The sequence below is a fragment of the Mirounga angustirostris genome, unplaced genomic scaffold (genome assembly GCF_029215605.1).
Source record: "Mirounga angustirostris isolate CCGP_5_RB_7025 unplaced genomic scaffold, mMirAng1.0.hap1 SCAF_1, whole genome shotgun sequence".
NCBI lineage: Eukaryota > Metazoa > Chordata > Mammalia > Carnivora > Phocidae > Mirounga > Mirounga angustirostris.
Window position 1 is genome coordinate 49017840 of NW_026991709.1, and position 25202 is coordinate 49043041.

Consider the following 25202-nt stretch of genomic DNA (forward strand, 5'->3'; position numbering starts at 1 on the left):
CTCATCACTGGATCCCCAGTGCTCTGAGTCTGAAACTTAAAAATTGATCAATAAAAATTTGTGGAATGAATAAATAAAATAAATGAATTAATTAACAGAGGAATTTCAAATAGTGGAGGCACTAATAAAGGTGCTCTTTCTTGGGCAAGAGTTGACCAGGGTAGGAAGTTAGCTTTCTATTATCATTATTGGTACCCATGCAAATACTTTTGATTTTTTGGAAGTACGTTGATATTCAGCCAGAATATGTCAGCAGCATGGTGTCTCTTCTGATTGACTGGTTCTTGTGTTTTGCCTTTTCATAAATATTTTGTATATTATCTCTATTAAGAAAGAAATATTTTCATTTGGAAATAATACTAATTGCCAGTTTAGTTAATTACAGGGAAATGGGTATTTAAAATAAATAGATAAATTATCATTTTATTATTAATTTGTTATCATTGTACTTCATAAAAAGTGAGAGGAAGTTAATATACTAACATATCTTCAAAGCTGCTTCAGTAGAATAAAATGTACACATATCTTGAAAATGAAACTGGTGAATTATTTAAAAAAGGCTTTTATAGTGACCTAGTTCAATCTGTCAGGACCCCCAAAACTAAGATGTTAGAATAAATGTTTAAGCTAAACACTGTATGTCATTTAAATTCTATAGATTACTCAAGAAAACCCTCAACAGAAAGACAAATGAGAGAAGTGGGCAAAGGTAAATAAATGAACACTCTGTGTCAGAGAAAATTGGAGTGGGTTTTTCTCTTAGGAACAGCCTTGAGCATTCATATTTTGTCATGGTATCTTTAATCATAAAATTTCTGAGTATCTTCTTGATAGCTAAACATATTTCCTTCTTTGTTTGAGGCATTATTCTGCAAGTACACAGTACCTTTTATTCTTTGTTTAGCAAGACAAAGGACACTCTATGTTAAAGAATGTAATGTGTGTAATAATGGATATTTCTGATGGAAGTTTTATTTTTTCACTTTCCTTTTAATATATATGTTGCCTTTCATGTCCAAGTAGAACATGGAAATAAAGAGTACAGGGTTTCAGTGTAGACATCCCATCAGAAAATATGTTTCTTCATTAAACGCTCATGGTTTCCAGCACTTTAAAACTGATGATTGTGGAGGGTGAACTAAAAACTCCTTTAAAAAAAAAAAAAATTAAAAAAAAAAAAAATAAAAACTCCTTTTTCTAGAGGCAGAACTGTGTAACACTTTGAGACTTCACTGAGCAGGACAGTTGCCTACCTGTACAAATTCAGTGCCTTTTTGCCCCAGCTCTTCCCTGGGTCTTGGTTGCTTCAAAGGGCTTTATTCCTTTAACTTAAGCTTTGATCTCTGCTAAAATACACATATTTCTTCTCCTCCCCTTTCCTGGGAACTCTTTAAACTATTTCCAGTCATTTAAAGTATAATGAACTGTTTCTGATCTTTTCTGAGGGGCAGGCTTGGGTGGGTGATACAGAAGCACCAGGAATGAGGTTACACCCCCTATTGAAGCCAACAAGCCTGTGCAGAGCAGGTGGCTGATAAATTCGGAGGAGGGCTGATAATGAGAGAATTAGGGCAATCACTGATGCCAAAGGCCCATTTCGTATTTTTAAAATCTGTATGATAAAACGATCAGCTTTAGTTTAGTGAAAAAATGCATCTTAGCGTGATGATTAAACATATGACAAGATGATGTTTGAATTTCTCATTTTTCTTCCCAACTAGAACAGTATCATATAGATGGTCTATATGAAGGGAATAAAATTAAGGAAGTACAAAATTGTTGAGCCCATTTGTTTCTGTAAAACTTACTTCTTGAGAGTAGATGAAAGCACTTTGAACATGTTCACTTTTTCTGAGGTCACAGGGGTGCTATTTAATAAATTACTTTTCTCAGGCATGAAGGGCCAGCTTTATTCATTTGAAAAGGTTAATGCAGTTGTTCAAAATGTCCAAGTTTTTCCCAGAGAATAATTTATGCACTGAAGGTCTGTTTTATTTGAGAAATGCCTACATAATAATAATAAAAAAAGTGAAGTACAAATTAAAAAGAGGTAGATCTGGCAGTTCATAACTAAAGTAGTTTTTTCATTTATATGTATTATTTATATATCCCTGAGCACCCCATTTAAAATTTTAATACTCCCATCCCTCCACCCCAGAACTTGCTATCATTCTTTTTGCTCTATTTTTCTCCATAGTGCTTATCCAAATACACTCTGTATTTTACTTACAGATTTTGTTTTCTTCCGACTTCCCTTACTAGAATGTAAGCTCTAGGCAGACAAAAAATTTTCAGCAGCACCCCCTCCCTGGATAGTACCAGGCATATGTAAACATTCAACAATATTTAATAAATGAATGCAGGAATAAATCTATCTTGATCAGATTTACTAAGGGATTGCCATTTTTCCTTTTGAGTAGTGTAGGATTGTTTTCTAGAAGGAAATGCCATGTGATAGTTGAGGGTGGTTTCTGGAGTCATTGTGCATCAAATCTTGATTTTAATACTGGTTGTCTGTTTAACCTTGGGCAAGTTACTTAACATTTCTGTGCCTTAGTTTTCTGTCCCCAGAATAAGACAAATAAATTACCTATCTCGTGGTTAGATAACTTGTATAAAGTGCTTAAAAAAAACACTGTGGTACACAATCAGTCCTCAAAACTCACTAGTATTATCATTAAGCCAATCTGTGAAAAGAATAATATCCTTTATGGCACTCATTGCCTAAGTGAAATAGTCGTGACAATTATGTAGATATTAAAAATATTTTACCTTAATCATCAGAATTGTTTAGTTCAAGGCATATGTTAAGCATACATTATTACTATAATTTACTTTCTGAAAATTATCAGAACATTAATTTTATTTATTTGACAAACTCCAGTTAAGTCAAATAGAGCAGTGTAATAATTCCAAAGGTCAAGCTTGGTTTTGAATTCTACTCTGTCATTTACTAGATCTGTGACCCTGAGCAAGTCAATGAAAAACTTTAGGCTTCAGTTTCCACATCTGTAACATGAGTGAAAAATAGATCTATGTTAGTAATTGAATATTAAATACAGCACAGTGCTTGGCACAGAGCAGATCTCAGTAAGAGGGAGGTCAAAAAAAGACATTGAATATGCAAAATTAGAGAACAGTGTTTATGACAGAACCATATCAATTTACATAAAGTTGAGTGAGAATTGAAAATTAAATTACATTTTTCTGACTCATGTTCAATCTTAAGCAAATAAATCAGAATTTATATTTTAGAAGAAGTTATCATTTTAAAAAGAAAATTTAGCATGAGAAACATGGACATATTTGACAGCAAATCATTTGGCCCTTGATTTCCTTTGTATTGCCACGTATAAAATACAGAGCCTTTTAGTACCAGTTTAAGAAATGTGAGTGTCTCTTTTGAAAATTAACACTTCTAAATTCCTTAAAATTCAGTGTTGTACATGTAAGTCTCCTCTCCCTCCTTTATCCCCATCAATTTAAATTTATGAAGATACTAAGCTAAGAAACACATGCAAAAACCTTGTGTACACTAATCTCCAAGATCTTTGTTATCTAAGAACTTGTTATTAATGTTTTGGATTATTGGCTGTGTTAGGCAGTCCTGCACACCACTGTTAGCACCGAAGTCAGGGCATTGGTTGCTGCACTTAGTTATGGTAGAGAAGATGGGAAATGCCTTTGCTCAAGCAGAGTTTGCTGGAGCCACGATGGGACAGCAAGCACCACATGTCACACCAGAGTGGACGATGGAAATCAGGTTCTACTTTGTGATGTGAAGCTCAACTAGGCCTTTTTTAGCCAGACCAGGACTGGAGTACACTGGAGTCTAGAATTATAGCTGCCTAGGAGCTAGGGACCCTGAGCAAACAGGACTTTATACATTAGTGAATGTAAAGAGTCTCAAAATAGTCCCAAATCCCAGGAAATCCCATTTCAGAAAAGAACTTTAGGAGCTGTGGCAAGATAGCATTTCTAAGCTTGCCTCTGTGAATTGATGTTCAGGGTCTCTGTGTGCAGGGGACATCATGAGATGGGATTGAGGGTGGGAAGTTTACATGTTAATAGTTCATCATTTTGTTTTAACTTGCAGGTGGACTATAAAGAGCCTCCCAAAGTCTTGAAAAATGTCATAGGGATCAAAATGTGGATACCTACACAAGAGATGTGGATGTCCTTTGAAAATCTCCTGCTTAATGTATCTTAATATTAACACACAGATCAGTACAAATGCCATTATAAATATAATAATGTCATCCAACTGCTGAGAGCTATTAGTAGCCCATGGGACACCTTTGTGTCAAGCAATCTAGCTCCAGAGCATGTGGCTTCGCCAAAGAAACACAGGCCGTCACTATCCCTTTTTATTGGAGGTACTTGTGAAAATTTCACTTACATATCAATATGTGGTGACACTGAAACTGATATTTCAGTGCCTTCTGTATGTCCACACTATGCTATGTTCTTTTTTCCCCTTTTTTTTTTAATTTTAATTTTTTTATTATATTCAATTAGCCAGCATATAGTAGATCATTAGTTTTTGATGTAATGTTCAATGATTCATTGGTTGCATATAACACCCAGTGCTCATCACCACACGTGTCCTCCTTAATACCCATCACCTGGTTACCCCATTCCCTCAACCCCTTCCTTCTGTAACCCTCAGTTTGGTTCCTGGAGTCCAGAGTCTCTCATGGTTTTTCTCCCTCTCCGATTTCTTCCCATTCAGTTTTCCCTCCCTTCCCTGTGGTCCTCCATGCTATTCCTTATGTTCCACATATGCATGAAATCATATGATAATTGTCTTTCTCTGCTTGACTTATTTCACTTAGCATAATCCCCTCCAATTCCATCCATGTTGATGTAAAAGTTGGGTATTCATCCTTTCTGATGGCTGAGTAATATTCCATTGTATACATGAACCGCATCTTCTTTATCCATTCATCTGTTGAATGGCATCTCAGCTCCTTCCACAGTTTGGCTACTGTGGAGATTGCTGTTATGAGCATTGGGGTGTGGGTGCTATGTTCTTTATGCACTTATAGTTTCTAGTCTTGTGATCATCATCCTGATTTTCAAATGTCAAATCTAGAGAATGACTGGGGGAGGGTTGAATCCATATCTGGTGATATAAAAATCAATGTATATTCTGTTGAAACAAACTTCCCTCTACCTCTATCTTCTTTTCATCAAAAAATATTTATGAAGGGTTTATTTTTCTCCTGTGAAAGAATATAAAAGCTAGAAAATGTTTCAGACTAAAAATCACTCATCAATGAAAATTCCTGACTCTGTGAATCCCAAGGAGTGGAAAACATTTCTAGATTTCTAGATTAGAAGACAACAGTGTGAGTCTAGAGTTTCCAATGCCTTGTGGGAATCAGTGGGAGCCATCATGAGAAAGGCATGGCAGGGTGTGTACTAAGTTTGTGTGGGATGTGATGTACTTCTCGAAACAAGCTGCTCTCTTTCCTACCAGTATTCCAAAAACTCCAATAGAGCAAGGTTCTTGTCTATTTGAAGTGCCTTGAGGAGCTAGAGGATAATGCTGCAATATGGCCAAGAGAGCCCAGGGTCTGGGTCAGCCATTTGTGTGAACTTTTAGTTTACCAAATGTCCTAGGGAATCAGAAGTAATGAAACATGTAGGTGTTCTTCCAAAAGTCATGAGGTTGGTGCCTGAATAGCATGTTATAACGCTAAAGGAAGGAAGCTCCTGTTTAATTAAATTTTTCAGTCTATTTTTGAGAGTAAACTTATGCCTTCCTTTCCCACATCCTTATGAAAGTGACTTTGTTCACCATAAACTTGTTATACTAAAATGAAGTTTAAAAGCAAGATGTATTTCCTTCCTTTTGCTAAAGACTTGATTAATCATCTAAGGGCAGGTCTTTAAGGGCAGCTAATATACCATCCCCCCAAACCCCAAGCTTTTAAAATGCACTAAATTATTTGAGTAAACCATTTACAATTTTATTTTATTTTTGTTTTTTACACACAGACCAAAACCACCAACCCAAAGGATTTTTTTTTTCAATGCACAAACTGCTCTGAGAATAAGTTGGGTGCTTTTGGAAGATGTTTTAGCTTTATCTGGCCAAAAAAGGGCATCCAGGGGAAAAAATATTAAACACCACACTGACTGGTGTTTAATTATCAAAGCCAGTTTATATTTATTTGTTCAACACAAAATGACAATTTAAAAAAAATCACTTTCCATTACTTTGTCCTAAGAATTCAAGGTGTTCATTTATCTGTATCATTAGTCCTATTTGCCCACCAATGAAGAGTCATTGGTGGCATCATGATGTCAGTCCACACATAGTATTTTTCTATTCTTCCTTTTGCTTTATATCTGTGTTTCCTAAAAAAACAAATGATACACAAACCACTGATTTTGAGAAGTAGCAATAGTCTAGAATTCCTTTGTTGAGGGGAAAATTTTCCTGACATTATTTAATTATTAATAGTATAGAGAATTCTTTGAGAATCAAGTATCGAGATGTTAAGTCCCTCTTAATTTACTTATATTGGTATTTTAAAGTGTAAAGTTGTCTCTACATTGGTCAGTTTGTCTAGCTATGCTGTTCTAATCTGTTAAATATTTGGTTTGAATTCTTCTTATTTATAATACATTTTCTTTTGCAAACTTTATGACTTATATCTTAGTTCTTCCACTACAAAAGTCTGGATTTGTCACCCTTAGCAAACAGATGCCAAAGCATGGGAGTAATTTTCAAATATTGTAACCTAAATTTTTGCCTCATTGCTGATAATTATTTCTCAGAGTCCTTAGACTTTAAATGAGCTTTGCCTGCATGGATACAGCCTGCCAGCTTATCCAACAGTGAGTTCAGATCAGCCTCAGTCTTTCCAGCAAGAAGGAGTGAAGGCTGGTGATGGACACATGATAAGAATTCTTTTCTAGGTTTTGCAATGGAACAAATATGGTTGCTGTTGCTTCTAACAATTGGAGTGCTTCTGGGGTCTGCTCAGTTTAATGGCTACAACTGTGATGCCAACCTCCACAGTAGATTTCCTGGTAAGTATGAACCTAATCTTTTCTCTCATTGTATCTGCAAAGAGTGATTATGTTTGAATAGTAAGGCCCTTAAATACATATGGAAAATGGAGGGAGGGGATATCCATCTACATTAAGTGGATATTAACAAATGGCAAATGACAAAAGACATTTTTTCTGGAGTTGTAATTTATATCCACATTAACATACAAAGTGTTCATCATAGTTAATATTATTATAATGGCTGCTCACAAATGTGAAGAATATTGGTTATTGGGTAAGAATCGGGAGAGGCTAATTTCATCAAAATTTGCCTAATTGATGCCCTTTTTTTCCCTCATAAGTTAATTCAGACTTTCAAAACTGCCCCTATATGCTAATAGATTTAATGATTATGAAATATTGTGCATTACTCAAAAATATTATTTCAATGGCATGTTGGTCATTACCAAAGTACACAGGCCAACTTGTCTGTGCATGGCCCAGCAACCATCAATGTTGTGACTGATAGGAGATTTTGACCAGATTGATGGACAAGTCCTATAGGTTCCTACAATCTGCACTGAGTGAGAAGTAATTCAATATTAATTTAAGTATTCATCATTTTATATCAGCTAAAGTTATAGAATCACAGTTAAACATTTACAAAATAAAGATTAGACAGTCTGAAATCACTTTTCCAAGTTTGCCATGCAAATTGAATTACTTTCTGTCATGTTTTACATTTTTCAAACCTGCCAGTACTCCTGTGTTCAGAGCATGCCAGATTGACAACACACTTGCATAGAGTAATCACTAGGTAGTTATGTTGTTGATGTGGGATTTCTAACTCACCTGAAGAGACGTAATCTGGATTTCTCCAGAATAAAGATCCAAGTGTGTAGGAATGCATTCAGGAGCTTAGACCTGGTACACAAGTGCTTGACAGGTTAAGTATGACATGGGGTCAGGATGGGAATGTCTAAAGGTAAGTCTAGGAAGGTGTTCTAAGGCAGGGTTGTTAATGATTTTGAGTAACACAAAGGAGGGCTTTTAAAAAATATTTTTTGTTATGGAAAATTCAAATATATACAAAAGTAGAGATGACTAAAACAAGCATTTGGGGTGATCAAGCAGCTTCATCAATTATCAACACATGAATTTTGCTTCATCTGTCTCTTCTTACCACCCCCCCTCTCTGGAATAATTTAAAGTAAATTTATTATTCATGCTTCAGAATGTGTATCTGATGGAAAAGAACTTAAAATCTTTATACTTCATGTATATGTCTAATAAATTTAACAATAATTACTTAATATATCATCTAATACTCAGCTAAGTTGCCTCTAAAACAACCACATGGTACATTTGTTGACATGTGTCTTCAGTCTATTTTAATTTATAACAGTTTTCTGTCCCTTGCTTTTCTAAAATGTTCAGTAATGTGGTCATTTGTTTTGTGGAATTCTGCCTTTGGGTCTGGTTGATGCAGCTCTGATGTGTCATTTAACATGTTCCTCTTTTCCCGTACACCCTGTAAACTAATTAGAGCTAGAGGCTTGAGTAAATTCAGGTTCGGTTATTTTGCCAAGAAGACTTTGTGGGTTATTTGTGTGAAGTATTTTGTCTTTGTTTTGTAGGCAATGAAGAGTCATTGTGTCCTTTTAAACATATTCTTTTAAGGATCTGACCTGGTCACATTTTGTTTTAGAAAGCCAATATTGGGAAAAGTGAAAGAACAAGTTAGAAGAAACTAGAGACAGAAATGTCATGAAGGCCAGTGTCAGTGGGAGCAGAAGAAGGAGACAGCTCTTAAGAGATATTTTGGTGGTGAACTCAACAGAGCTTGAGAGCTGGTTCAGCTGGAGAGCTGAAAGAGAGGATGATGACCATGTTTTAGACGATGTTTTGAACTTGGATAACTGGATGGTGATATTGCCAACTGACACCAAAAGTATAGGGCACTTGCATGTTCTAGAAAGAAAGTTTGGGTTTGAAAATAGTGAGTTTGAGGAGCTTCTAGAATTTATAGTGGCAGCCTCTATTCAGTAGTAGAAAAAAATGGACCTGGGTCTGAGGAGAGAGGTTGAAACCAGATAGCTGTGTAGGAGCTGAGTCCCTGTGCAGTGAGTAAGTAATGAGTGGGGGACAGGAAAATAAAAGGTAGGAAAATAGACTACTATTTTAGATAACATAGGTGGTGATGGGAAGAGGAGTAACTGAGCCAACAATTTAAATAAGAAGAGAGGATTTGGGGATTAGAGAACTAGAGACCATTTATATACATGAGTAAAGGGAAAGTATTCAGAGATTGGGAATAGCAATAAAGAAATAATTGATGTGATGAGGAAAGAAAATATGGAAGAAAGCAAAGGTACAGGTGGAGGAGTTAACTTTGGAGGATTGGTAGCTGTTTCTCTGATTTAGGAGAGAAGGAGAAATAAAAGACATGGGCAGAGAAGTTGAGGGATGCTCATTGTGACATGGGAGGCAGAGGCAGAGGCCCTTAGGGGAGTGAGGGTCCAGAGGCCTGGCGGGGGCCAGGGAGGGTAGTCAAGCCTTCCCCTGTTATGTGCAGAAAAGTAAAATGTAAAAAGATGGCTCAGCAGAGAGGATCTACCTGATGTACTTATACTTGTAAAGGTAAATAAAACATGTGAATGAGCCAGGAAGTGGCTAGGACAAGGTAGGGAAGTATTTTTCATATGGGAAATTTAAAAATTATGTTAAAACACTCATTTATAATGGTGCCTGCTGACCACCTGCATCAAAATCACCTGGGAGAGTCGTTAAAAGTTATTTACCCCAAAACTGTTTACTCCACTGTTTTACCCCAAATATGTAGTGTCCAAATCTCTGATAGTGGTGCTGAGAATCTGTATTTTAAACCCTGCGGATGAGTCTAATGCACATTTATGGTTAGGAGCAACTGACATAATGTATACTATTATTTTCTTTAGTCCATTATTCCAATTAAAAGCACAGTCATGTGTTAGGGGAATAAAATTAAAAACAAAACCTTCTCGCAATCCAGAAATTCTCTCCACGAGGACAGTAGAGATGAAAACATTTATCACTGAGTAAACATTAAACCAGAATGTGAGGCTTATTATAAACAATCCATCAAGAGATTGCAATGACAGAAAGAAATCTTACTCTTTTATATAGCCAAGCAGATGCAACCCATTACATACGTTTTCAAGATAAACAATAACTAGTCCTCAAATAAGAGGACTTGACAGCACCATTTGTCACATAGAGTTCATTCTAAATATACCTGGTAATTGGGATGACCATCTGTGTAAGCATATTGGCTTTATCTAGAGGAAAAATAAACTCCCATCTTTACAAAAGGAAGTACTTTTGTAATCTGGAGATATGCTCCCTCCGAAGTTAGGCTCCCACCCTCCCACAGAAACTGTGACATAGGGGGGCTATTTTCCTTGATGTTTACATTTCCAAGAGATGGTTCCCTGATCATTGAGAAAAATTCCTGGGTCATAAAGCTGACAGCAGACTTATCTAGTCTTCAGAGGATTTATATACATTTCAAGGAGATGAGAAAGTACTTAGAATTACAAGTTTTCTGATGTAAATTATTTAAGAAAAGGGAGGAAGAAGTTTCTTCCTTTATTTTAAACAGGGAGAAGTAAACATCTTATTTTAATTTGTATTGGTCCTTATACATGTTAACACTTTTAGTATTGTCAAGCTTAGACAACAAATATCCAGACTTTCCAAATGTACACGCACGTGCACGCCCACATAGTATGCATGCACACGCATATTTTTGCAATGGAAAATCTATATTAAAAAAAAAAAATCTAAGATCCAGATAGCTCAGAAGTCCCAGGAGAGGCTTTAAGTTTATATGGGTATTATTTTCAAGTAAGCCCATTTTTGCAGGTCGTTTGCAGAAGAAGACCAGAGTGAGCAAATAAAGCATGAAAGGTTAATTGCTCACTTCCCTCTTGACTTGTGGCTTCTCTTCCACATCAGGATCACCCTTGATGTCATCAGGAGCTCCACAAGCTGCTCAGATACTAAGCAATGGGATAGAATGAGAATGAGTCTGGCAAAGGAGAGGGGCTATCTAAATGCAAAGTAATGTTAATAATGATGAAAGTAATCATCTCACCCTATCTGACCTTTGCTGTTTCGTGACATTAGAACTATTTTCTTTAATTTCCATGGCATTTATCTTTGGGCCAAGGGAACTGCCATGGTTTAATTCATTTTAAATTTAAAGGGACACCCTTTAATTTTAAAGGTAGTTAACTCTTGGCTATCCAAGCTGATAGCAGGGGACAGACTTATAACCCACTGACATTATGGTAGTGCTCTTCCCAGAATAAAATTCAAACCACAGTTGGCTTAGAGTACCACAGAATTATTTGGCCTAAATTAAATATATGGATAAATGCATTTGGCCTCTGTGACTGACATATACCTTTCTTTTTTTTTTTTAAGATTTTATTTATTTGCGAGAGAGAGAATGAGAGACAGAGAGCATGAGAGGGTCAGAGGGAGAAGCAGACTCCCTGCTGAGCAGGGAGCCCGATGCAGGACTCGATCCTGGGACTCCAGGATCATGACCTGAGCCGAAGGCAGTCGCTTAACCAACTGAGCCACCCAGGCGCCCTGTGACTGACATATACCTTTCTGAAACAACCACCGACCCCCCCCCCCCCCTTTTGGGAAGATGGTAGCATATAAGGGTTAGCCTCTAAGAAGTCTTTAATGATAAAGGCACAATCAAGGAAAGATTAGGCTTATGGAACCAGAAACTCTGTGGCTCGACGCTGTCTTATAATGAACTAACCACTCGTGGGAAACTGAATATAAGTCAGTGCTACACAACTTGTCATTTTGTATTCTATTTAAAATAACACTAATAAGGAAGAAAACAATGGGTTCCATGTATTGAGTGATAGGCACATTACTCATTCTTTCTTGTATTCCTTATGACAAACCTATAAGCTCTTTTAACATCATTTTACAATGGGGAAATTGAGGATTAGCATCTGTTTAATGTTGCAAAGCTAGAAATTGACAGAGATATAAAACTAAGACTCTTTCCATCAAACCATGATGCCTTAAAATGAATTTTGAATACTAAGTTTAAAATAATAAAAATGGGAATTACCACATTAAACAATCTGAAAAAATCACATAGTAGGAAAACTTGTTTAGCCTTTTAAGTACCTGCTTGACTAAGGAAATCTTTTTTTCCCAGTGATAGCTATTAGCATTTCAGTAAACATCAGTGTTCCACAGGAAATAAAATTAAGAATCACCAATTTAATTGAATTTATGGGTGGGTCAAGCAAAATGAACTCTCTAATTTTGTCTTAGGCTCTGCTTAACCCTTGCATTATCTTGTGCCCCAAGTAAGAGTGGATAATGGAATAATTATTCAGGGGAATATGTTTTGGACTTTCTGTGATAAGAAAAGCCAACTCTCCTGCCTGCCTATGTAGTAGTAGTGTTTTGGTCTCCAAGTTGTCCAGAGGATGCCTGCCTTCCGCTTTGCACCTGGACCACCATTGCTAGACCAGATGAAGCAGAAGAACTCATCCAGGTAGTGATCGCTTCCTGATTAATCTAAGTGACAAAATGCAGTGGCAGGAAGAGCAATTAGTCAGCAGGTTCAGTGACTTAATAATTCAGAGTCCATACCCTTCTTTATTTCAATAAAGAAGTTCTTTATTGCATGAATTTTTCACTTCCTTTGCTTGTATAAGTAAAATCCATATGCTTTTTTCCTGCCTGAAAGAGATGACCAATCTCTTCTGGTTCCAAGGAATGTAGAGCAGCTAGTGTGAATGTAAGTCTGCAAAATTTGCCTCAGACTGCATATGAATTTCCTGCAGCACTAGAAACAACAGCTTGTATTTGCTAATGAGAAACAGATGTGAAAAACCAAGGTGGCTAGAAACCTGTTCGATGTAGGAGGGAAACTTGAATTCCTAATCCACCTTAAATTCTCCATCAGCTGCTGGTGTTTTGTGTGGATGAAATATCGATACCCAATATCAATGACTTCTTGCTTATTTAGCACCAAAATCTCAGTATTGTATAAAATCTTGTTGAGAGGAAAATCAACTTAAAAAAATGAATTGAAACAATGAACATAGCATCTGTTCTCTAAGCAATTCTAAGTTTATATAGTGCCAAATATTTCTACCCTCATTTTACAGAGATAGAAATGGAAATGATATACAAGTTACTCATAATCTGCTAAAATTGCATAAATTAGTTTTGAAATGTCTACTGGAGTTCAGGAGGTAAATTCTTTCCAGGTGAGATTTCTATGGCACTACAAAGCAGACTCTTCAGCATAGTAAAGGCTCCTCCTATTATATTTAATAAGTTTTGGTTCACACTATCAGTTTCAACTCAATGCTACTTTGAAGGGTATATAATCCAGCCCATGAATAGAGGTGGAGTCATATTCACAGGATTACCTGCCCCAGCAACCGACCCGCACAGAGCCTCCATCTGCTCACAACAGATACCTACCCCCACCCCATGTCTCCTTTGGTTTGGGGATAGTGCCCAGAGAATACTTGTCATTTGAAGTGCTCCTCCATTTATTAAACTGACATGGTTTATGCACTGGGGAGAGGTGGGGGAAGGAAAAGACTGATCCTATTCCCAGCTTTGTTTCATATACGGCCACCTGAGCACCAAGATAGATTTTTTTGGACTCAGGTTCACAAAGCTTTTTATGAGCCCTCTTTCACTAAGATTCAAAACCAGTTAGTTCCTCAGACAAGGAAAGGAGTCAGGATTCATCTCCTTCATGATTCCTCCTCCTCTCTCCCCCTCCCTCCCCCCCCCCTCCTTTTTCTCTCATCCTTTTTCATCCAAACTTCTTCTTGTCAGCATGTACATCATACAAATAGGCATTTGGTGGGAGTGCTTAATCCTATAGATAGAATCCACCCTAAGGTTTAGATTCTGTCCCAAGTATATAGGTGTGACTAAGCAGTTCAACTGACTAAGAAACTTGCAACATTGGCATCACCTGGGGGCTTGTGAGAAACACACAAATCAGCCCACCCCCCACCAAGATCTCCTGAATCAGAATCTGCATTTTAATAAGATTCTCTGGTAATACATATGCACAGTAAAGCAAAAGAAGTGCTGGTTTGAGCATGGTACTCATGATGTCTTGCTAACTTTGTGTTGTTACATAACTACACTGTTTATGTCAGCCCCAGGTGGCTGTCATGCACTTGCTCACTATTGATGACAATAGGAATCAGCAAATCTATCACTGATAAGGGAAAATAATTTAAAAAAATCATTATTAGCAAGGAGGCGAGATAATTAGTTACCAAGACTAATGCATTTTAAAAGGTTAAAAACCTAAACAAAAATAGAAAAAAATCTATTAATTTCATATTATTTGATGGGTTGAATTTTCTCAATTGGAAGTCAGAAAATATGTGACATTAAAGATATTGATGTCTGACTAAAACTCTAAAAGCAGGAATCATCTCAGACACTTGGCAGAGTACAGATAGGAAATATGAGTTCTGGATGAACAGTCAAGATGACACTCTATTAATTACACACATATTTTCCTTGTGAATCTTAGAATTTATTATTAAATGTTAGAAACCATGTATGCTATTTGTGAAGGAATTGAATTAAGCATGTTTTAATAGACATTTGCTGCATATTTGTTAGGTACCTAGTGAAATCCAGAGCTTTCAGTGGGATCATAATCTACTCTGAAAGCAAATATCTACTCCCAGATATAATGTAAGCAGTTCAGTAGCCTCACAATTAAAGGGATGCAAGATAGAGCACAAGAGAATGATTACCTTCCACTGGGAAATGAGGGAAAGCCTCATTAATGGACAACTTAGATATTATTTTTCTGTTCTCAGTTCATTTCTCTTCTTACCTAAATGCTATCATAGGTAAAATTTCATCTATTATAATTGTTTATTAGTGATACATTGAATGTTTGGTGATTCTCAAATTTATATATTTTTCTCTTTTCTGTACTCTATTTCTGACCACCTGTTGTACATTTCTCCTCTTTTTCTTTCCTATGTTCCTTATCTCAGGGAATGACCTAGTCACCCACTAAAGCTAGAAATCTATCAGTTTGACATCTCTCTCTCTTCATGCCATCATCTAATCAATTTCTTATAAGTTTAACCCATTAGAATGGTTTCATTTCTATGTGTGTATGGATGGATGTAATCTCCACACCCAACATGGCGCTCAAACTCATGACCCCAAGATCAAGAGTCGCACACTCCTCTGACTGAGCAGCCAGGTGTCCTGGAACGATTTCACTTCTTCTCAACAATCCCTTCCAAACACCTCTCCTTTACAGAGGCATGATTGTATACAACATGTATATAAGCCTCTATCATGTCTTTATCAGGCTGCTTTATAATTGTCTAATTTTTCCATCTCCTCTAATCAAACATGAACATCTTGAAGTAAAGGAGTGTTACTAATGCCTTTATCTTCAGAGTATAGCAAAGAGACTGACACTTAATATGGATACAATAAGTAGTTTTAAAAAATACTTTGTTGACATGAAGTAGCATATAGTTTAGATCTTGAAAATAAATAGGAACAATAGCCTCTAGCTTGTATAAAACTGATGGCACTGATTTTGTTTTAAAGACTTTTATTTATTTATTTCAGACAGAGAGAGAGAGAGAGAGAGAGAGCAAGGGGGGGGGGAGAAGAGGGAGAAACAGACTCCTCACCGAGCAGGGGGTCTGACATGGGGCTTGATCCCAGGACCCTGGGATCATGACCCGAGCCGGAGGAAAATGCTTAACCGACTGAGCCACCCAGGCACCCCACTGATTTTGTTTTAAACCCTGTGCACCTTGCCTTTTTTAATTTTTATTATTTATTTATTTTTTTTAAATGCACTGACCCCAGAGTTGCCGATTTACATGTGGAGGTTTTTACATTTTCAGATCAGTAGTGAAAGAATATTTTGAGTCCCTGCTCTTCGGGGCTGAGTATCAGCCTACAGGCCAATATTTTTAGAGGTGTTGCCACGTTTCTACCACAGAATATGTGTATGCAAATTATTTGAATAATGTATTGCTCTGTGTTCTTATTATTCCAGGTAATAATTAGAGAATGTTAAAATAAATATTCTGATGTTAGTGAAAGTAAATGGGATCTCAAACTTAACAGTATTGAGATGAGATGAAGATCATTCAGTCTTTCAAAAGCTGGGGATCTTTAGTCTTATCTGGATGCCATTGGATTTAAGCTAGTTGAGTGTGCAATTGTTGAGAAAAAGGACAAAGATATGCTTGTTAGATATATGAATGATAGGCTGCAAATATTTTGTCAGTAATTGTGTCTAAAGGGAAAAGTGTAGTTAGGTGTTCTAGGAAGGAACTTTATTGGGAATGAAGAAGTAGAATGAGACTTTTATTCATATATATAGAATTGGATTCATCCCTTCTTTATTCCCATTTATATGGTAACAATACTCTATGAACTCCAAATCTGGACACTTTTTTTTTCTATGTGGTGAGATAGATGGTTGATAGTGTGACAGGATATTTAAAATTTGCATAATTTAAGAAAAGGTGAGACAAATTCATGGCCTAATTGATAGGAGAGAGAAGTGCAGAGCATTTCTTTATTTTTACCTGAATTTGATTTAATGCTATAAATCAAATTCAGGTAAAACTAAAGAAGCTTAACTTCAACCAAGCTTAGCTTGGTTAAAATATCGGGGGGGGGCACCTCGGTGGTGAAGTTGGTTGGGTGTCCAACTCATTGTTTTGTTTGCAGTTGTGATCTTGGGGTCGTGGGATTGAGCCCTGAGTTGGACTCTGTCCCCAGAGTGGAGTCTGCTTGGGACTCTCTCCCCCTCTCTCTGGGCCCCTCCCCACCTCTCTCTCTCTCAAATAAATAAATAAATCTTTAAAATATCAGGGGCAAAATAGCTATTTGGCAGTATAATTTCACATAAACTCTGTAAGCTGGCCTGTCATTATAAACATGCTTACTATCTTTAAACACAAAACACTAGAAGTCAAAAATCTAAAGGTATTTATTCCTTGATCTTGTTTTTATCTTGTACTCATTGAGTTGTTTAATACTCAAGTGTTGTTCAAAAGCATATAACAATTCAGGCCAGAGATTGGACAATAAAAAGGCTGAACAAATTTAGTTGTTGAGAGCAGCTGTTATTCACTAATTCAGAAAAAAAAAATTTCTCCTCTTTTGGCAGAAATTGTCCTTTGGAAACTTAAAGTATCTTTTCTCCCACCTCAAAGCCTCACAAATGGAAAAGTTGTGCTGGATGGATGTCTTTAGTATCTACAACCAGGAAAAAATGTGTTTCTCAGAAGAGATGGTGAAAAGTCTTTAGAAAACTGGGTTAGGATGGATTTGAACAGATCTCTTTTCTTCCACTGCAAAAAGCCTTTAGCTTGTTATCATATCTCCTAGTGGGATCAGCTTGTAGCAAATTCAGTTCCATTTCAGGAGTTACAAGTCTTCAGTTAAACGTAGAAAACTGAAGAGAACTCTACATCTGGACAAAGTAATCTTTGCCATTTATTAAGCTATTTTAAGTATCCACTAATTCCTCTCAAACAAAGGTGAATAAGCTGAAGTCTTTAGTTGGTTTAAATTAAGGGGAATGATATTTCTCCTTTATAACATATTTAATGATATGTATTCACTTCAATACATTTGTGATATTCCAAGTAATGCAGTGATACTAATTCTCTATTCCAGTGGACAGAATGAGAGTTCTTAGTAAAGTCACTGGTAGCTAAGAATTTGAACTGACATTGAGGTACAGAGACCATTTTGCATGAAAAAGTTTCCTGTGATTTTGCCAGTGTGTTTGCCGCTTGGCCTCCTTGTCTGCCATTTCCTTCTGTGTATTTTAAATTCTTTTTTTTAAAGATTTTATTCATTTATTTGAGAGAGAGAGACACAGCGAGAGAGGGAACACAAGCAGGGGGAGCGGGAGAGGGAGAAGCAGGCTTCCCGCTGAGCAGGGAGCCCGATGCGGGGCTCGATCCCAGGACCCCAGGACCATGACCTGAGCTGAAGGCAGACGCTTAACGACTGAGCCACCCAGGTGTCCCTGTATTTTAAATTCTAATGAAAACAGAACTGTCCAGCTCTCAACCAAGCCTGATCATATTTCACACTCGTGTCGTTATTCACGCTCCCCTTTGTGTTATAAAATTTCCACTCCTTTAAATCGCTAACTCTACTGATGCTTCAAAACTCAGGTCAGGGGCATCTTCTCTAGGAGACTGTTCCTAACCAGCTGGTCTGGGTAAGGTTCATTTTCTGTACCACCCCATAGCTCTCTGCCCAATAATTCTGTCAAATTGGGCCACATCTATCTCCTCTTATAGACTAAGTGATATACTTGAGAACAAGTATCACTACTTTGTAAATCCTCAGTACGGTCTATTGTTCCAATACTTCATGCAATTAATTAATGAATTAAATATTCACATCAATGACTATTATAGCTTCCTGCTTTCTGGGACTTTCAGTTTATAGAGAAGACAAATAGACAAATACATATATGATCCTAAGGCAATATGACAGCATAATGGAGTGGCATAATTTAGATTTGAGATCAGGAAAGTCTTTGAGGAAAGGACAAGAAATTTGAGACCTGAAGAATGAATAGGAGTTATCCAGACAAAGACTGGGGGTGGGAAGAGCATCCTAAACAGAGAAAAGAGCACTGATTAAAGGCCTTGTACCAAATCTGTATTAGGCTTTTTAAAATGCTCACAGCATTTTGTTGAGGAATAATTTATATAAAATAATTTTATATATTTGTACAATTTTAAGGGTGCAGCTTGCAATTTTGACATGTGTATGCAGTCGTGTAACTCAATAGTAACTCAGATCAAGATAAAGAACATTTTTATCGCCCTACAAATTTTCCTTGTTTCCCCCATTTCAGACAATTCCACACGATTCCACCCCTGGAGGTAACAACTATTCAGGTTTTTATCACTCAGTGTGATGCTTTCAAAGAACTGAAGAAAGTTCAGTGAAACAAAGGGAGGGAACAAGGGGTATGGTAGAGAGATGTGAGTGCAGAGGTAAGAAGATGGCAGATCATGGAGAGTCTTGAGGACCTGGCTCAAGATTTGGAATTTTGGCACGAGTGAAATGAATAGCTGTTGAAGACCTGAGCAGAGGTGACATGATTGGATTCATGTATTAATAGCTATACTAACTAGAGAGGGTTAAGAGTGGAAATAAAGGAATCAGTTAGGAAGCTAACATAATATTCTAGGGTAAGAGATAATGGTGGCATTAGCCAAGGAATAGCATGTGGATGGAGAACAATCGATAGATACAAGATCTCATTTGGAGTTTGTAGAGACTCAAACATTTATTAAAATGAACTCTAGTATTTTAGTAAAGAGCATCATTAAAAGTTATGGTTGCATTTAAACAGCTAATGTTTCTGAAAGCTAATAAAGATATTCTCCCAATTTTAAGTAGTATTTATTATTTCCTGTGTGCTTCATAATGAATTTTACCTATAAAGGGAATATTGCTTGGAGTTTTCTATAATAACTAGCCTAATATTTGCCTTTTGACCATGAAAAAGATTTTCCAAAGATTTTCTTTCTTTCTGTAATGAGTTTAAAATCATAACCAAACAGAAATTTTCATTTTTACCTATTCACATTCTCAAAATATGACTCACTTTGCCAGCAAAAACTAGTACGGAGAATGAATACTTCAAAACAAAATGCTGTTGAACACTTTTACCCTTAGATTAGATTTGAGGTATTTAAGTCAATAATACTATGCCAACAAATCTTGAATGACATTTATGTATTAGGTGAACATCATCTCATTTACTAAAAATATCTTTTAGTTTGCTTCTTTTTCCTTTTTTTGAACAAGTGGTATTTCTCTAAATAGCTTAGTCAGTTTTTGTTTTGTGTCCACATTTTGAAAACCTGATGCTTGTTTTTGATTCTTTAAGTGGTAAAATGGAATGTTAGAAAGTGGTAAGGTTACTGTATTATTTCGTAAGGCTGCCGTAACAAAATGCCACAAAAAGGGTATTTAAAACAACAGAAATTTATTGTCTCAGAGTTCTAGAGGCTAGAAGTTGAAAATCCAGCTTTCAGCAAATCCATGTTCCCTCTGTCCTTCCTTGGCTCTTCCTAGCTTCTGGTGGTTTGCCAGCAATCTTTGGCATTCTTTGGCTTATAGATGCATTGCTCCAATTCTGTGTCTTCACATGGCATCCTCCCTGTGTCTGTCTCTTCATATGGCATTCCTTTTATAAGGACACAAGTCATTTTGGATTAGAGGTCCACCCTATTCCAGTGTGACCTCATCTAAACTAATTACATCTACAGTGACCCTATTTCCAAATAAGGTCATGTTCTGACAGACTGGGGGTTAGGACTTCAGTGTATCTTTTTTATGATGAGGAAGGACATGACTCAACTTATAACAGTTACCAAAAACAATAAAAGTGAAAGCTGCTGCTACTGGGAAATTGCCTCCTGATCAACCTCTCCATTTGCTACATATATTTTCTTCATTATATGTAGAAAAATAACTAAATAGAGATATGAAAAGCTTGTGTGTGTGCATGCTCTCACCTCTATAGACCTAGAATGATAACTCATGGAATAGATATGGAAGTTGTGAAAATTGTGTTTTAAATTTCCATGTCTAGTTCATTCCTTTATTTTGGCATAGACATTGGCATAATTTTCTTAGAGCAGGCTATGCACTTTTTTTTGTAGTATCAACACATTTGTTTTCATTCCTTTCTCTCTAAAGTAATTTAATATAAGCAAAATAAAATGGAATTCTGACGGACAGCTTTTGTTCCTCCATCCTAGATAAGATGTGTTACAAAACACCAAAATGCTCAGCTAGTATGGCTTACAATGGATTTTAACTGTTTCTTATACTTGGGAAGATGCATCATTTGTAGTGAGTGTCACTACTCTGGACAGGCTATCTGAATAATTCAGTTACTCCAGCTCTGAATTTTCTCTGTAACCTGATTTTTTCCACTTGATTCTCTAATCATTCGGTAATACTCAACTGATATTTAATGCACATCCTCTGTATACCAGACACAAAGAAACAGATATTTTCTAACTCCTAAGTAACTAAATCTAAGACTATTTTTCCTGGCTACTTTTCTTAACAACTTTCACATTGAATTATGATATATTCAACTATAGGTATCAGTTAAACAGACTGAAGGGTTGAGTAAATATCATAGGGGATGTTAGAGTTATTCTTGTACCCTGTATTGTGCTTTTGTGACTAATGTTTATATATATATATATATATATATATATATATATATATATATATATATTTTTTTTTTTTTTTTTTTAAATTTCAGCTGAAAGAGACATCAATGTCTACTGTGGGGTGCAGACCATTACAATGAAGATTAATTTTTGCACCGTACTTTTTTCCGGTTATTCTGAAACTGATCTGGCGCTGAATGGAAGGCATGGGGACTCCCACTGCAGGGGGTTCATCAATAACAACACCTTTCCCGCAGTGGTCATTTTCATCATCAATCTCAGCACCTTGGAGGGCTGTGGAAACAACTTAGTGGTAAGATAAGTGTGAAATTGTGTGCTAGGTTTGGGGTCACGACAAAAAGTCTCCCCATTTCATGAAATAATCAGAAGCCCAATCTTTCAAGAAAAAATTCCAATAAAACCGAGCAAATCATTTTCTTTGCCTGTTTGAGGCTTCAGACATACGATTTTATTTCCCAGTAATGGTTCTGCTTATTGTAGCTGAAAGTTGAGGGGACTGAGTGAGATCAGCTGTGCTATTCTAAACAACATTATTTGTGGGAGTGACATTGATGAACATTTCCCTACAGTTTATCATTAGCTATGCTTCTTATGCTTTTTATGGAACTATCTTATCATACAAAATTTGTTTGTTCTGGTGAGTTTGGCAATGAATCCCTTGGCCCCTTGCTTCTTAGTGACCTCATTCAGAAAGAAAGATGAAATATAGACTGGGAAACTCAGCATCTTCTAGGTCCATGTTTACCATGGAATGACCCACAGCAGTGTTTTGTGGGAGAGAGCTGTCAGCATTTTCAGTGTGATATTCTTCACTGTGTGGGACTGTCTTTTGAATTTCCAAATGTTTTTCATATCCAATCTTATTCATGAAATCCCAGTATATTGTTCAAAGAAGGAAATCTCTCTAGTCATTGTGAAAATCAAAATACTGCTTCAAATATTTCCACCCTGAATGAGAACAACTAGTCTATGCTATTCATTTATTTATACTTGCATTGAACACCAAAAAAATAAGAAGAAAGAAAGAAGAAAGAAAGAAAGAAAGAAAGAAGAAAGAAAGAAAGAAAGAAAGAAAGAGAAAGAAAGAAAGAAAGAAAGAAAGAAGAAAGAAAGAAAGAAAAAGAAAGAAAGAAAAAGAGAAGAAACTGAATAAGGAATTGATTCTCCCAGGAATTAAAATTAATTGAAGTATAAATATTATGATTTGAGGGGTGTTACACTGAAATTCATTGAGTACTGTTTTTTTTATTTTGCTTGTTTAAATATAATCTTATTGGTAAATCCTAGCACAGACAAAAAGGAGATACAGTGAACATGACCACTTAGCCCAGTGGATGAGGAGAAACTGGCTTTTTCTCTTCATAAATTATTGTTTGGGATTAAAGGGGAAGGCTTAATTTCTCTAAGGGCAGGGTTTCTAAGACTTGATGGGAGATGGGAGACAGGAAAGAGAGATTTCTTTGATCTCCTTCTTTATCTTTTCCCCGGAGGGCAGTTAGAATATTGTGCCCATGACCGTTTCCAAGCCTGCAGTGTGAGTATTGTTGACTCTTTTTATTAAAAACATTTATTCATCTCTCTGAGTTGTGCACAGAGAGGTTATGAGGTGGGCCTGAGGGAGAGTGATGCAGGCTGATTATTACATGTCTGTGTTTCCTTGTGGAGGGAGGAGCCCATATGGAGAGCCAAGGTTTCCCTCCTCCCACCTTACCCTGGGGTCTCTCCTTCAGGGTGCTTTCTTCTCCGGATTTAAGTCTTGCCCTGCTGCCAAGAAAATAGTTCAGGAGAAATGCCAGGCAAAGCATCTGTGTGTGTGTGTGTGCATGTTCGCACGCGCATGTGCTATTTACTTTTTTTAAAGCCGAATAACTTGGGCATAAAAATTGCTATATACCTGTGTGTTGTGTTTGTTTTGTTTTCACAGAGTTTGGTATGTTTAGTTAGCCAGTCAGGGAAGTGTGAGAGGAGGGGATTTGCTTATTTTTTCATTTTTGCCATAGATGTCACCAACTTTGGAGTCTTCTCCAAGGATAATCTTACATAGGAAAAATTAAGTAGACTGTGACATCACTGGATTAGAATAAAAAAAATGTTTTCATTTGTAATGATTCTGGCTCTGTTCATGAATTAGCTTGATAATTGCCTCAGCTTTGCCCATGTACTTCTAGGTTCACGCATAAAGTTTATTCTATTGTTGAAAAGTAAGTATTACAGATTTCCATAATACCTGCTGAAAGTATTTATTGAGTGTTATACTGTCTTTGACATAATGGACGAAGCTGTATTCCTCTATGGTGTTATGAAAGTCAAGAACATTATTGATTATTCCTAAAATGGTGGTTCTTAAATTTTAGTGGGATTGAAGAATCCAATGAAAGCTAATCAGTCCCATGAAAATACACATATGGACAATATTTTAATATAACTTCTGGGAGTTCATGATCCCCCTGAAGCCCATCTATGAACTATTGCTCTCTGAACTATTGCCCTGGAAAGAGATGAGGGTCTCCATGTAAGTATCACAGAGGAAAGCCCTCAGATTGACCCTCAGAAAATTTGTGACCTTAATTCATTTGTTCAGAATTTATCTCAGGGGTCCCAAGATGCTGGTGTCACTGTGTGATGCAGACCATGCAAAGGCAAATAAGACTAAGAGGACTCCCTACCCACAAGAGGCTCTGATTACGGTGAAGGGGACTGACAGTTCAGGAGACTGCTCATGCACCGTTCCTCCGCCTGTGATGGAGATGAGCACTGCCTATAGGGCAGTCAGGAGCTTTCCTGGGGAACAGGAGATCCAGGGGAGAAGCAGGATATGTCATGGTGAAGTGGGGGAGGAAGGAGGCAGAGGGAGCATGTGCGAAGCCACAAGGGCCTTATGGCTGGGGCATCATTTCTTCTTCTTATTTTTTAAGGATTTTATTTATTTATTTGTCAGAGATAGAGAGACAGGGAGCGCACAAGCAGAAGGAATGGCAGGCAGAGGGAGAAGCAAGCTCCCTGCTGAGCAAGGAGCCCGATGGGGCACTCGATCCCAGGACCCTGGGATCATGACCTGAGCCAAAGGCAGACCGACACTTAACCTACTGAGCCGCCCAGGTGTCCCAATGGTTGGGGTATTATTAGGCAAGAGTATGAGTCTGGAGATACCAAGCCAAAGTGGAAAACAAGATCAGTTTAACAGGGATCTTTTAAGCCAGGCCACAGAATTTGGACCTTACTCGTGAATATTTTTGAATTACTTTTTGTAGCCCTCTGAACATGTAATCCCTCTCCTTTCTTATTTATGAATTATGAATAAAGTGTCTTTGGTGAATATGAAGTTTCCTTTAGTTAAAAGACATATGTAATCACTTATAAATAGCAGTATGTGTATATAATCTCAAAACCATGGCATGTTGTAGTTGAAACAGACCCTAGGAATGATCTGGTCTAATGTTTTATTTTGCATATGAAATGCCTAGATTTACATATATCTATTTAATCATTGAACTTGATCTACTGTTTTAATAGGTATCCACAATTTCTGGAGTCAGTGCTTATGGAAATGCAACTTCAGTACAAATAGGAAATATTTCAGGATACATTGATACTCCAGACCCACCAACAATCATCAGCTATCTACCTGGGCTTCTTTACAAATTTAGTTGTAGTTACCCACTGGAATACCTGGTTAATAATACTCAGCTTGCCTCGTAAGTTCACATTCTATCCTTGCTTTCACATTCTGTCTTCATGTTTGAGTCATTTTTTTATCCTCAAGGGACTTATGAAAATAGCAGGATTTGTTGAGAATAGCCAAACTCAAAGTAATGGGAACCATATTAAGTCTTGTCTTTATCGATCGAGCGATCGATCGATCTGACATTGTTA

General features: G+C 36.8%; 1 protein-coding gene across 1 annotated transcript in view; it reads left to right on the forward strand.

Annotated features, from left to right (window-relative positions):
- The window catches only part of ZPLD1 (zona pellucida like domain containing 1), a 66203-nt gene that overhangs the window by 12997 nt on the left and 28004 nt on the right, over window positions 1-25202 (forward strand). The window contains exons 2-4 of the mRNA XM_064575441.1: window positions 6931-7044; window positions 21401-21621; window positions 24843-25024. Of these exons, the coding sequence (XP_064431511.1) occupies window positions 6939-7044; window positions 21401-21621; window positions 24843-25024 (509 nt within the window). The 5' untranslated portion in view covers window positions 6931-6938. The remainder of the gene's footprint in view (window positions 1-6930; window positions 7045-21400; window positions 21622-24842; window positions 25025-25202) is intronic.